A 13,813-nucleotide genomic window follows, 5' to 3' on the forward strand; every position below is an offset into this window, starting at 1 on the left:
ATCCCAATCTTGCTTTTCTGGATCGTTGTGTCTTCTGATTTTTGTTAGACTAAGGTCTCGCTCACTTCATTACTAAATTGATCTAGCGATTGGTTTAATTAAGCCTTTTTTCAATAGCTTTCATGATTTAACCAGGTTGATTTCATGTTATCAAAAACAAAGTTTGGAAATTGGAACAGTTTAGGGGCTGCAGATAATCAAAAAGTCTAATTAAGCCAATTACCTGTTCAATTAAGTAATTAAGAGCTTAGATGGAAAGAAAATGAGAAGGCTCTAGGCTCCCAGCAAACCAAATTAAAGCCTGTTAGTTTTTATATATCAATCAGTCTTCCTTATTAGTGTTTTTTATCTATAGTGCCTTTGTATATATACTGTACTATATATAAGTGTGAATGTAAAGCTGGCTTGTTGCCTGACTGAATTAAATACCTACATTTCCCAACCAGGTCTGTAGAATGACAGGAATTCTTATTAAAGTAAGGTACCCATTTTCTAAGAAATCGGCATGTTTCAGTATCCAAACCCATGGAAAATAACAAGGGAGTGGAATCCTGTGAAAATCTATATTTCCAAATGAAAACAAATGGAGTTTGGGATTCCAGGAGGCAAGTGAGAGCACCGTTAACGTCCAAACCTTTTAAAGGCATTTTGTGTCTTCCCTGTATCTAAATTACCTGCCATATGCAAGTTACGACCAGGCTACAAAATGTTCAGTTAATTCAGTGGATTGCCTGCAGAGTTTGTTTCATTCTCTGTGAAGAAAGATTTAGCACCCATCACTATAATGGTCTAAATTGTATTAGACTTAAAAGAAAAAACTGCCTTGTGAAGGTAGAGGTATGTCACACTTGCTGGCGTCCCTAACCTATTGTATCACATTGTTTCTGATAGCCTTTAATGCTTACAGGTAGGGGGACAGTATGAAAATCTATCCTTGCACAAAATCTGTACTACTGTATATACAAGAAATTCTTCAGTTTTATACATGTCTGCTTTAAGATGATTTTTATGTAGCACTTATTTGTTGTGCAAATCTGCAGGCAATTTCTCAGTAATGATGTACTGCATTTACAATTAGGCCTAATATATTACACTGGAGCAAAAATTTGTGTCACAATGGTGCAATGGTTAGCTTTACTGCTTTGCAGTGCTGGGGCCCTGTGTTCAATTTCAGGTGCTATGCACAGTGCATGGAGTTTGTATGTTCTCCCTGTGTTGGTTTCCTCTGGTTGCTCCAGTTTCCCACAGTCCAAAGACATGTTGTTAGGTTAATTTGCTTCTGGGAAAATTGGCCCTGGTGTGAGTGAGCCTTTGTGTACCCTGCCATGGACTGGCATTCCATCCAGGGTGTATTCCTGACTTGCATCCATTGTTTGCCAGGATATTCCAGTTCTGTGGCTCTGAACTGTATAAAGTGGTTAGAGGATGGATGTGTAGTTAACACAGGATCAAAATGTAAGAATAAATGAAGAAATACCGCAAGGTACTGTAAATAACCTAATGAGCTACTGGACTTTTGCAATGCAGTTCAGTGGGAAACTGCTTTGTAGAAAAGAAAATCTAGGCAGAAATGCTAGATGATATAAAAGTTGACAGGCAGAGCAGAAAGGCTGGCAGGAATTGTGTAGCTTAATATAATCGGTGTAACATTTTATACTCACTGGACAGGAGCTTACTATCTTTCAGTGCTCGGGATTTTAGTGGCAGTATTTACAGTATCAGGTGTCGTCGGTAAATGGCTGGCAAAGCCATGAAGTGAATGATGAAAATTGTCCTTTCAGGTTAGAGTTAGGAAAGTACTTTGACCTGGCAAATCCTGTGTGCTGATAATATTCACAAATTCGTTAAAAATTGTTTAGCTAATAATTTTTATGTAAAAAGACACATTACAGGAGAAAACAAACATTGCTTTGCAGGGCACAACCTATTATTAAAGAGTGATTCACTTTGCACTCTATATATCTAACAGGAACACCTGTCAGGGCTATGATGTGTATAAGAGCAAGCAGGCAGTATGAATTATGGGAATGCGAATATTATTTAGCTCTTACCTTATTAGGTTGCATCAGCGAGGCATATCTCATCTATCTATTTATCAGTCTATTCATTTATATTTTTATAGAGAAAACATTAGTGCCAGCTGCTGCCTTGTATGTTGTTTTTTTTTAAAGCAGTAGGACAAAAAAATGAATGATAACTCCAGAATTCCATTGATAAGAGACAGGACTCTGGTGCTGTTGTGCTGACAAGCTGAAGAAAAACAATGTCACCTTGTTGCCTTTGGGATTTCTTGACATATCTTCTCTCTTTCTTTCCTTGGCAGATGCAACAATCGGACACAGTGTGTGGTAGTAGCGGGTTCCGATGTGTTCCCAGATCCCTGTCCGGGCACCTACAAGTACCTGGAGATCCAGTACGAGTGCGTCCCCTACAGTGAGTACCCCCCCAACACCCCTGCCACCCAGCCCGCAGGCAGCCACTGAGTCTGTCAGGCCTCCAGCGGACTCACTCACGCACACATCATCACGCACACACACACTCTCTCACACGCTGCTTCTTAACCCTGTTTTTCATCAACAGTGCAGAGTTCCGGAGCTTTACAAGATTTTCACAAAGGGCTGAACACCAGCTCTGGCCCGTTTCCGGTCAGGAGGAGCTAAAATGCTAACCCATCTCCCCATATTTGCATGCTCTTCAAATTGCTGCCTGTGCTACACACTTTGGGTTACGATCCAAAGCAGGGATCTTATGTGAGGGTCGGTTTTGTTAGGACACCAATGTTGGCGTCTCTTTGGCATTTTTACAGGAGTTTCCAGGATTAACATTTTATTTAAATTTCTGGTGTGCTTCTTCAAGATTGCAAACTATGCATGGTAGAGAAGCACTAGCAGAGCAGTAGGTAGTGCTGAATTCACTTCCGATATCCCAAAGCCATGGAAAGTGGAAGGAGGAAGCAAATTGGTGTCTCAACCCCTGACGGTTATTGTGTAACATCATTACATGTCTCAATGTCATTTCCTCTCATTGTCCTTGGAGGAATGGTTTCACACTGGAGTAGCTGGTTTGCATGGTAACTAAAAGTCTACACAGAGGTGCCAACTTGCCAAAAGCAGTTGCAATACAAACCACAGAGACAGCAAAGAGAAATATCAGAAGGACGCCCTTTAATCAGGTCAGCAATGTTCATTGCAAAATATTTCTGTTGGTGGAAGGGTGACCTTTTCCACTTTAAATGTACAGAGATGTTCAGGGTTGAATTTGGCTAAGTGCTGTTTTTTTTCTGAGTATCACCACAAATATGCAAGTGAAAGTGCACAGGGAAGAGTATGAAAAGAAGGACTGAGCTTGAAAGCATGAAGTTACTGTAGGAGGGAAGGAGTTTTAAATAAGACCGGTGATGCGTGATGGTCTCCCTGTTGCTAGGGTTTGATTAGGAAACATGTCTGGCTGTGATGTGCTCACTGCAAGTAATGTGGCCTCGTCTGGAGCCCCATGTTGCAATGGAATCATCACATTACAGAAGAAGATTGCAGCACGGGTCACAGCACAGTGAGTCATGGCTGGAAAACCAACATGACTCAAACATGACATGACCATGTCGAATGTGAATAGATGAAAAATACGTTCAGTGATATGGCCAAGGTTTTCAAAATCTGATATCAGCCCAGGAGCTCCATAGTGGCTCGGCCATTTAAGGTGCTTGTTCAGAGCACATGTTGAGATCTATGGTCCCGACATTACATGTTCAAACTGGGAACTCTCCAAAAGGCAGTGTGGATATCATTTGGCCAGGTTCCTCTCAACTCTTAGTGCAACAGCATCTCCTAGGAACATCCCAGGCACCTGTCGGCATGCAGTGATGTCAGGAGAGACCTTCTGCTCTTCCAATCAGTGTTAACTCTCCTCTTGGGCACTGTGAATGAGGCAGTATGTGACAGAGGAACACATCAGCTGGACCTTCTTGGGTTCAGGACATTGCCAGTGATCTGAGTCTTTTTCAGATTTCCAAATGTGGTGGGCACATCATCATCATAATCATGATCAGAAGAATAATAAACAGTGGTTCAGTGTTTTAAAGAACGAAATAAAGAAAACATGTGTCTGGATATTCTTGAACTTGGAGAGCAGAGTCAGAAAAATCTCAATAGAAAATACAGCTCACCTCAGAGCTAAGATTAGAAGTTCTTTACCTCAAGAGGTTGTTGGTGTGTGGAGCAAAGGTTTCACACAATGGATGCTGAGTCATGGGGGGAGGATCAATAAAGAAGAATCCTGATGGGGCCCTGGGAATAATGAGCTAATCTGGAAGGTAAAGACACTCTGAGCAAGCTCCTCTTATCTGTAGTCTTTCTAGGAGCCTTTTCTTCTGTTCTTAAAGAACCAGGGGACCAATCAAAGAGAAAATCTGAGTGAATTCCAGTGACCCCTCATTAGTGCAGTAAAGAGCAAATGATATGCTGAGGGCAGGCAAAAGGGGACATTTTGGTGTCTTTGTTTCTCTTTAAGTGGAATTTTACATCACCTCCTTTTTCTTGTTATTAGATCACTTAATCCGTACAAACCCTATTACAAGTGCTCTCGTTTGACTCTCAGATTTCATTTCTGCACAGATTGGAGGTTGTTGTGATGACTAGTAATTCTCCCAGGAGAATTAAAGATGGAGCCTTAACAATGGGGCATCTAGGGAGACACACTACGTGAGGGTGCATGTAAAATTCTGCCGTGGCACGGAGGAAAGGTATCCTTTTGCTTTCCAATTACAAAAACAAATTTTAAAATGTGACTAAATTCTGGCTCAGCAGCTCCTCTGCTTCAATGAGAGCTAGGTTTTAAGGTGCTGTTTACTCCATTACAGTCTGATTCAGTTTGACACATCACCTTGTGAACCTGGCCTACTCCAGATTAAAAATGACCCAGCCTGTCAGGAGAAAAGAGAGAACAGGAGTAGTGCCTGACGTAGCTTTGAATTAGAGACCAATGCTGTTCTCTAGCTGCACTCCTGTAGTGAAAGAACTATAGGTCTTCTAGCTTCCATTACAGCAGAGCTCTCAATTACTTTGTTTTCTTTCACTGTCATAATGTCACTGTTAGTCACTCTTCTGTGGACCACGTATTCTGAAAGATTTTTCCCACATATGAGGAAAGAAGTTTTCCTTTTAAAAGTATTTTGTTTTTCACCATAGTGGCTTCATAGATTTGCTATGGTTTGCTATTGCTTTTACTGTGCTTTACTATTCTGAACTAGGGGAATAATATGGTGTGGTAGATCAAAATGTGGGAAAATACATACAGTATAGCTCACCTATGATAATACCACATTAAAACTGTAAAAACATTACAGTAAATTTCTAACTCTCAATTTTCATACACTGTAGGTGTAGTCTTCCTGTATGCCCCAGCCACAGTTTATAGTACATGATCACCTTGAGGATTAATGAACACAAAGTCCTTTTCCTGGTCTGTAATGTGCAGCACATTTCGGAAGCAGCGGAGCAATTTCTGTGGAAATGTCATGAAATGTAAAATTGCTCTTTTGAAGCTCTGACAATAACGCAGCCAGTTTACAAAGGCTTGGAGGCCGTAGCGGAATCTCATCCCACTCTGGATCCGGAGCAGGTCTGTGGAAGAGCATAGGCTTATGTTTTGTGGCTGCCTCCCTGCATTCATCTCGGTGGCGCCTGCTGCGAATCTCCTGGTTTCCGTTAAAGGCGGGATTCTCTTGGGGGCTCTGTGTGCTATAAAAGACAACGCAACACATTACCCCTGCTGTGCGTGCAGATGCAGATTAGCCAGAACGTGCTGCACAGAATGCCATGCTGGTAAATAGTTAATGGCTGGAGCACTAGGAAGTCTAGACATGTATGTAGAGGGAAAGGTGATTTCAAGAAAAGGAAGTTGGAACTTCCTTTTGTTTTTTTTTTATTTAGTATTGGAAGCCGTGTTTTCCATTTTCCGTGCAGCTGTTTGGAATTGCCCGTGCTCGTGAGATGATCTTTGATGATCGTGAGTGACGCATGCACAGCCTTCATAAGGCAGACACCACTGACGCAGTGCTTTAGGCTCCACAGGATGACTTTGGTTTTAATTCCTAAGGTGCACAATCCATAAATAGATCTTGTGCCCGTTTGCTTTGTGCGTTCTCCTCTTTGTCTGGGTGTTATCGCAGAGTAACGTGAGATGTCACTCCCCCTGGTTTAGCAAAAAATGTTCAGATTTCCCTGGGTGCACCACCCAAACGAGCCTGCTCATCATGAGCTAATTAAAGGATTAATTTGTCTAGGACTCCAAGTGAAACCTCTGCCAGATGGGCCAGTCTGATGGTCCATTTTACTTTAAAGTTGCTTCTTCCTAGTGCCATATTTGTAACCTCAGCCTGTCGTCCAATAGCAGTTTATAAACACATGGCAATCTGGACGGGACTAGAGATTAAAAAGACTTCTGCACTGACCAGCGCTGTTTTCCTCAATCTACTCCTCCCTTCTTCTTTGTGGCCTCTCTGAAGATGTACTTTTCTTGCTTGTTAAACTAATGTCAGGATTTTTAGTGAGCTAATGAGCTATGCTTTTGTCTTTAAATATTAAAGCCTTTGCCCTGCAGGGAAGCACATCTCTGTTTTACAACCTTTCCTTTAAAAACACTTGGAGGTTTAGAATCCATTCCAAATATGCAGAAATGAACAGAATATGTGTAAGGGGTGCAAATTCCTTAGTGTGTGATTTGGTTAAGGATGAAGCTTTAAGAAGTGATAACAGTCAAAAAACATACTGGAAGGTTAACTGGCTTCTGCAAAAACTGTGAGTGTGTGCATGTCTGTGTGTCCCATCCAGGGTGTTTCCTGCCTTGCACCCGTTGCTTGCTGGGATAGTTTCTGGCTCGATAGCGACCCTGTATTGGATAAAGTGGTTAGAAAATGAAGAGATGGATGTACATTTTAATCTAATTGCAAGATGTCATCTTGTTAGGTTAGGTTTTGCATCATGGAAACCATTGAATTAGCACTGGCACAGAGTGTTAGTTACAACCAGAGGACCTACACATCTCTGGGTAGGGATAGGGACAGTACTAGGTCAGATGTAGCCTGACACTCTGGTGGAGCTACAGTAAGTACATTTTGAAGTCCTATAATTTAATTTTTACAGTATAAAAACCAACAAATGTTTGTTACTCCATGAGAAGGAGGTATTTCCTCGCATGAACCCATGGCCTGTCAATACTCCAGCAGACAAGAAAACAACATGTCACACTAGAAAAGTGCAACAGATCCACTTCTTTAGTCAAAGTGTTGAGGGAGTATCTACCCAGTATCTACCCAGCTATGCTGTTAACTCCTTTATAGCACCCTCTTCTATTGCAATCAAATGAGATTTAGATCAATTAGCAACTATCAAAGGGGCCTGATGAGCTGAATGGCTTCCTCTCCTTTGTAAGCTCTTTTCAGTTATTCTGTTGAATCCATGGCCAGGGGGATGCTCCTTCACACTCCCTGTCTTGGTGCTGTGTGCTCTTTTTTGCCCTGGCAATCTGCCCATTAACGTGCCTTACAGCCGTTTATGGTAGTGGGGGAGATGTGAGGAAGCAGGTGTCCCAGCGAGCAGGCTGTCACCCTTTGTTAATATTTCTGTCAGTAGCGATAGTGGCAATTAGAGGAGATGTGTGTCAGCCCCACTATCCTGGTTCCCCAGCTGAAGAGCCATGACACTCCTTAATCCCCTGTACTTCACAGGGAAACCTCAGGACTTCCTCACTGTGAGCTCCTGTTGTGGTTTCTACCTGTCCTCTGTAAATATCCTAGCTTTCAGAATTCTTTCATATGCCTGTAGCCTTTAGCCACTCTGGCCTGAAAGCACTGTGCTTCACCATGGTAAAAGCTCCTGAGCATTGCACAGGGCTGATGTTTACTATAGTAAAGCCTGATATAATATATCAAGAGTAAGTTAAAGGAGAACACAGTGATTTCAAGGTTAGTTGTAGAAGACCCTTGTGCAAGATTTTCAAAATCACCAGGGCCAATTTTCGCAGAAGCCAATTAACATACCAGCATGTCTTTGGACTATGGGAGGAAACTGGAGCACCCGGAGGAAACTCACACAAACATGGGAAGAACATACAAAATCCACACAGATACCACCACAGGAAGTGAACCAAGGGCTCCAGCTCTGTAAGACAGCTATGCTAACTGGAGTCCCACTGTGCCACCCCTATAGTATATATATTGTATTCTATATAACCATATTATGTAGTATAGTGTATATACTGTAGTTTTCTCTGCACCCCAAAACACTGAGTGAAATAATTCATACAGTGTTGTTGAAGCTATTTAAGTATTAAGTATACCAGCATTTGTTTCATAGTTAACATTCTGGTTGTAAATTTACATTTAAGTGAAGTCTTTCTCACTCAGTTTTGAAGATTCTATCTATGGTATGTTGGTCCAAAGCACATGCATCTCACCTGATTTAATCAGAATTGCAGCTAATGTTTCTACTGATACTAGGCCTCACCCAGGCAGAATCATCACCTGTATTTAGTATTTTTTTACATGAACAGTTCTCATCCCTAATGCAGTACTTTAAATGTTAACCTGTCAGCCCCCTGCAATGTACAGTATTTCCCTGGTTTAAGAAGTTTCCTTTTTTCTCCTCCTCCCGGTGGCCAGTGCAAATATTTAATTTTCTCTCTGTTAAGCTAAGACCAGCATTTTAATTTCTAACAAGCTGTGTCCTTGCCATTAAATATTGAAGCCTTTGTCCTGATGTAAAAAGTGCCTCCTACGCTTCACATCTCTTTACATATAGGAGCCTCTTAATGTAGACACTTAAAAGCACACGCAAACAAAAAAACAGGTTTGTTCTGTGATCATTAAAATGGATTTGTCACTCTGTCTATCACGGGGCTCTGAAACCTACAACCTCCCCCTGCAAGCAGTCCTGTTATTCTTAATTGAGACAAATATATAATTGACACACTGATGCTTTCTCTGTGGCGTCCACCGCTGCACTTATAGCTATGTTTTAATAGATGTGTACATAGAATACAGATCAGACAGAGATGAATGCAGGCCTTTCCAATCCATTTTCATTCCAGATAAATGCTCTCTTTTATTTAAACCCCTCCATCCATCCATTTTCTATCCACTTCTGCCAGTTTAGTGTTGCGTGGGAGATAAAATCCCAGCAAGTAATGGTAACAAGGCAGGGTACACCCTGAGATGGACACACCAGAGACAATTTACCCAGAAGCCACTTCACCTACCAGTATGTCTTTGTATGTGGGAGGAGACCAGAGCACAAATACAAACAGAGCATACACAGAGCATACAAACTCCACGCAGATAGCACCCCAGGGCCCCACAACACAGGGCCCCAGCGCTGTGAGGTAGCAATGCTAACCACTGCGCCACCGTGTTGTACTTCAACTCTTAATTGAACTAACCATTTACTTAGTTCATCTTCACCATCGTTTGGCAGTTAAAACAGCCAGAGCTTGATGTTATTTAGAGACAACTTGCAATCTCTGGCAGTTTTTAAAAGCAGTGGAAATCAGTGCCATGGGTCATGTTGAAGGGATCACTGGTCCGACGGGGTTCTTTATAAAGGTGTAGGTTGGGTTGTGTGATCCAGATACTGTGGGTTCAAATCCATGTCAGGTCACTTGCCGACTGTGACCGAGACTCCCCAGGCAGTGGAGCACAGCTCTCATCTCTGCTGGGGGTCAGGCTTGGCCTGATCATTTAGGGGTTCCTTGTTTTCCCGGTTCTCAGTGGCCAGGGCAGGCTTGCAGTGATGTCAGCCCTGACCCTCCTGCACATCCCATGCAGTGCTTTAAATATGTCCGAAGATGGTTCAGCTGGGAGAAGGAGCTGTCTGAACATCCTCATTTGCCCTCTGTGGGTTAGACATTATCACTGTGAGCTGCGATGTAAAGACACGTTTGGCTTTTCGGAATCGGGTGAGTGTTCGATGAACATACATGGCAATTCTAATATTCTGTTTAACTCTATACCTGGAGGGTGCGTGGAATGTTTTATAAGGTGTAAGACATAAGAGAGTAATTAAATTAATCCTGTAAAGCTAATAAAAGCTAATAATAATGCCAGCAGCCATATCACCCTGCAACTCACAACTGGCAACACACTGAAGCTAAGCAGGTGTGAGCCTGGTCAGTACCTGGAAAACACTAAGGTTGCTGCTGGAAGAGGTGTTAGTGGGGCCAGCAGGGGGCGCTCACCCTGCAGTCCATGTGGGTCCTAATGCCCCAGTATAGTGACAGGGACACTATACTGTAAACAAGCGCTGTCCTTCAGATGAGACGTAAAATCGAGGTCCTGACTCTCTGTGGTCATTAAAAATCCCAGGGCGTTTTTAGAAAAGAGTAGGGGTGTAACCCCGGTGTCCTGGCCAAATTTCCCATTGGCCCTTACCAATCATGGCCTCCTAATAATCCCCATCTATGAATTGGCTTCATTACTCTGCTCTCCTCCCCACTAATAGCTGATGTGTGGTGAGCGTTCTGGCACACTATGGCTAACGTCGCATCATCCAGGTGGATGCTGCACATTGGTGGTGGTGGAGGGGAGTCCCCATTACCTGTAAAGCGCTTTGAGTGGAGTGTCCAGAAAAGCGCTATATAAGTGTAAGCAATTATTATTATTATTAATAATAAGTACCATTGTCAATACTGCTTTTGGTAACACTCTTATTTGGACATAATGTTCTTATTTTTATATTGAGCAGTGCAGAAGTGAGTAAGTAAATGCTAATGCTTATGACCTAAGTAAATGCTATCAGAAAGTGTTAATGTTGGGAGTGTTAAGGATAGATTATTCCAATGCAATCACTAGAGTGATTGCACTGATCATAGTGCTCATGCATCTGCTTCCTTATCCCTGACTACCTATAGTGTGACAAAGCTGTTTTTACTGCCACACACAGAGAAGAGCATGCAAACATTAGCGGGGTCACAAACAAGAGACAGCCATTTATCCTGTTCTTCCTGCCTGATTGTTGCTACGTACATAATTGATCCCCAAATTATCTCCAGCCTGTCTCTGAAGGATCATCAAGTACTTTCTTAAAGAGCTTAGCTACTTCCAGGCTCCTTTTACTATGGTGCAGTATGTAACAATTTCCATTTCTGAATGTTTCTCTTCTTAAGCTACCCTGTTTTCCAGTCGTCAGGAGTGCAGTTGTCCCCAGAGGTGACTTGTTCAGAAGATTCAGAAAGTCTGAAAACCTGAAAAGGTTTCAGTCAGTAGATGGTGAGCAAAATTGAAGGTTGAGAATTGATACCTGTTACTTACAGTAACAGAGGTGGCTGTTTGACCCATTCTGTCCTGATTGTCAGTAGGTTAGTTATCCTAGAACCCTTTCAAGACTGTTGAGTGCCTCTGGTCAATCGCCATCCACAACATGACTGAGCAGCTTCATCCAATTCACCTGATCATGGGTGATACTGAGTCTATCAATCCATTTTCAGTCCTCTTTCCTGGTAAGGGTCACGGTGACAGTGAGTCACCCTGTTGAATTGCTTTTAAAGATGTTTAGTGCTTTTAAAACCATACATTCTATTTATGGACAGAAAAGTGTGAATTGTTTTCTCTGATTTAAAACATTCCATGACCTTCAAATTGAAATGCAGCCCTGTAAAAATGCCAGAGAGCCCTTTAAGTAATTCATTTAGTGCTGTTTTGAACTGTTAAGTGTATATTGAGAGTAAAGGGGAAAAAATGGCTTTTGGGTTATGTGTGATGCTAGAGAATCATAAAATGCGGAGAATTTGAAGTAAGTTCACAGTTAAAATAAATGTCTAAATTAAAGATGCCATCATGTTTGCTGTACAGTGGCTATCCTACGCAAAATGTTACATTTGATTCTGTTATATTCAATCATAATATTGAAATAAATCTAGCATACCATGTTCAACACAGACAAATTTGTTGGCAGAGTGGAATATACAGTCATATAAAAAGCTTTTAGACATTCTGAACTAGAATTTGCTAGTTTTGGTGCTTTGATTTCTCAGTCTACAGTTTTAATGATCATCAAAATATAAACGGTTCATCAAATGAGGTCCTTCTGCACAGCAGTGGAAGTGATTGATTGGCATCATGACTGATCTTGGTGCACTTTGACACGACACAGCAGCAATTAATTTCTTTCAACTGGATCTAGAGCTGGCTAAACTCTAAGATCCACAACATCTGAGGTCTTGATGATCTAACTGATTGCTGATGCTGCTTGGTTAAGATTTCCATTTTGTACCGGGCCCTATCCCTTGATGATTCTAAAGTTACTTAGAAAAACTTCTGTCACACTTTACAATGGCTGCTTTCACCCAAAGCTCTTTTTTAAATTCCTCCCATTTGCTTCCAAAGGAATGCAATGTTCACGATTTCCAGGAGTCGCGTTTTGATCCTTGCAGGTAGCTGCCCTGGCAGGAATCGGAGATCAGCGGTATTTTCTCCCTCTTCAGTTTCTTGTGTGTTCTGTGTCCTCTTGTGTGTGTTGCGCTATTCCCAGCTGTCCTTTCTCTTTATATTGTTCTGCGCCAGGCTGACTGACTGCTCCGATGACACAGAGCTCCCCAAGAGATGTCTGAACACTGAACAACAGGAAGTGTGTGTGAGTTGAGGGACAAAGGGAGTATTTTAGAGCTCAGCGATACTGAATGCTCCTTGTACACTTGCTGACCAAGAACTTGAAGTCTTTCTTTAAACCAAAACACAAAGATGTCAATCCAAACAAGCATGACCTGTTACAGACCTGCTTCTTAGAAGGAACCAAATTATAGGCACAAGTGCATGGTCCTAGCTGTGAAATTACTGTGCAGTGGAGATGATGCTTAATTGAAAAGGTTGATGGCAATACCCTGTTTGTTCAGTGCCGGAGACAACGGCTTCAGTTTTACATAATATCTTGATCATCGGCCAATCCGAAAGTGTATAGCACAGGCAACACCATGTACTGACCAACCAGAAGGCGAAACAAAAAAACGCCTTTTCTGAATCTGTTTTGTGCCAGCCACTCCTGTGAAAATGTTGGAAAGGTTGTTCTTTGTTGTAAAAAGCATTGACCCCCTTCACTGTACAGGCTCCTGGCTAGATAGCCACTGGCTCTCAATGGATAAAGTTATGTGGGGGAGGGTGGAATTGGGGTTTTGGGGATCACTGCATGGGGGACAGGGGGGTGGATTGAGACCTGGAGTGGACTCTCTGCTTTTTTTTCTTTAGGGGTGGGAGGGGGCCACAAGAGTGTGCCGGTCGTCGTGAGGAGATCATGAGGATGTTTAACCCCCTTTCTCCTCTGTAGACGCCACTAAACCCTCCCTGCTTCACTGCACTCTAACCTTAATTTCTTCCCCCTCTTTCTGCACTGCTCTCTCTTTCTCACTCTTCCTCTTGCTCTCTTTCCAGGTCACATAAAGCAGATGGATTCAGTGCCTCGAGATTGGCACCACTATAATAACGGACCCGATTCCCATAAGTATTGACACCCTGCCATTTCACATTTCAGCCTGATTTCCTTTAAGTATCTGACTTTGCTCCAAGCTGATTGTGTGTTCAGTGGGCGTGTTCACTACCTGAATGTTAACTTGGTCTACAAAAGTAGTACTAACAAGGGAAGAAAGGTTTTTATCAGCTCACCTGTCCAGAGGTCCAAAATACAGAGGCATCACTGTAAAAAAGTGAAACAAAAATCACCTTTCTTTCTGTCTGTTGGCAATCTGAGCAATTTAGGGTTGTTTTACACTTGACAACGCTTGCTATCAATAATCGGGTGCCAATTCATTTTCAGCAATGTTTCTTCACTTGTAT

General features: G+C 42.2%; 1 protein-coding gene across 2 annotated transcripts in view; it reads left to right on the forward strand.

Moving 5' to 3' along the window:
* LOC148820883 (adhesion G protein-coupled receptor L1-like) overlaps window positions 1–13,813 on the forward strand; it is a 200,631-nt gene that overhangs the window by 71,589 nt on the left and 115,229 nt on the right. For both annotated transcript variants that reach the window (XM_088932204.1, XM_088932205.1), the window contains exon 3: window positions 2,324–2,433. In XM_088932204.1, the coding sequence (XP_088788330.1) occupies window positions 2,324–2,433 (110 nt within the window). The remainder of the gene's footprint in view (window positions 1–2,323; window positions 2,434–13,813) is intronic.

Source organism: Atractosteus spatula, chromosome 14, assembly GCF_055471065.1.
Source record: "Atractosteus spatula isolate fAtrSpa1 chromosome 14, fAtrSpa1.hap1, whole genome shotgun sequence".
NCBI classification, from domain to species: domain Eukaryota; kingdom Metazoa; phylum Chordata; class Actinopteri; order Semionotiformes; family Lepisosteidae; genus Atractosteus; species Atractosteus spatula.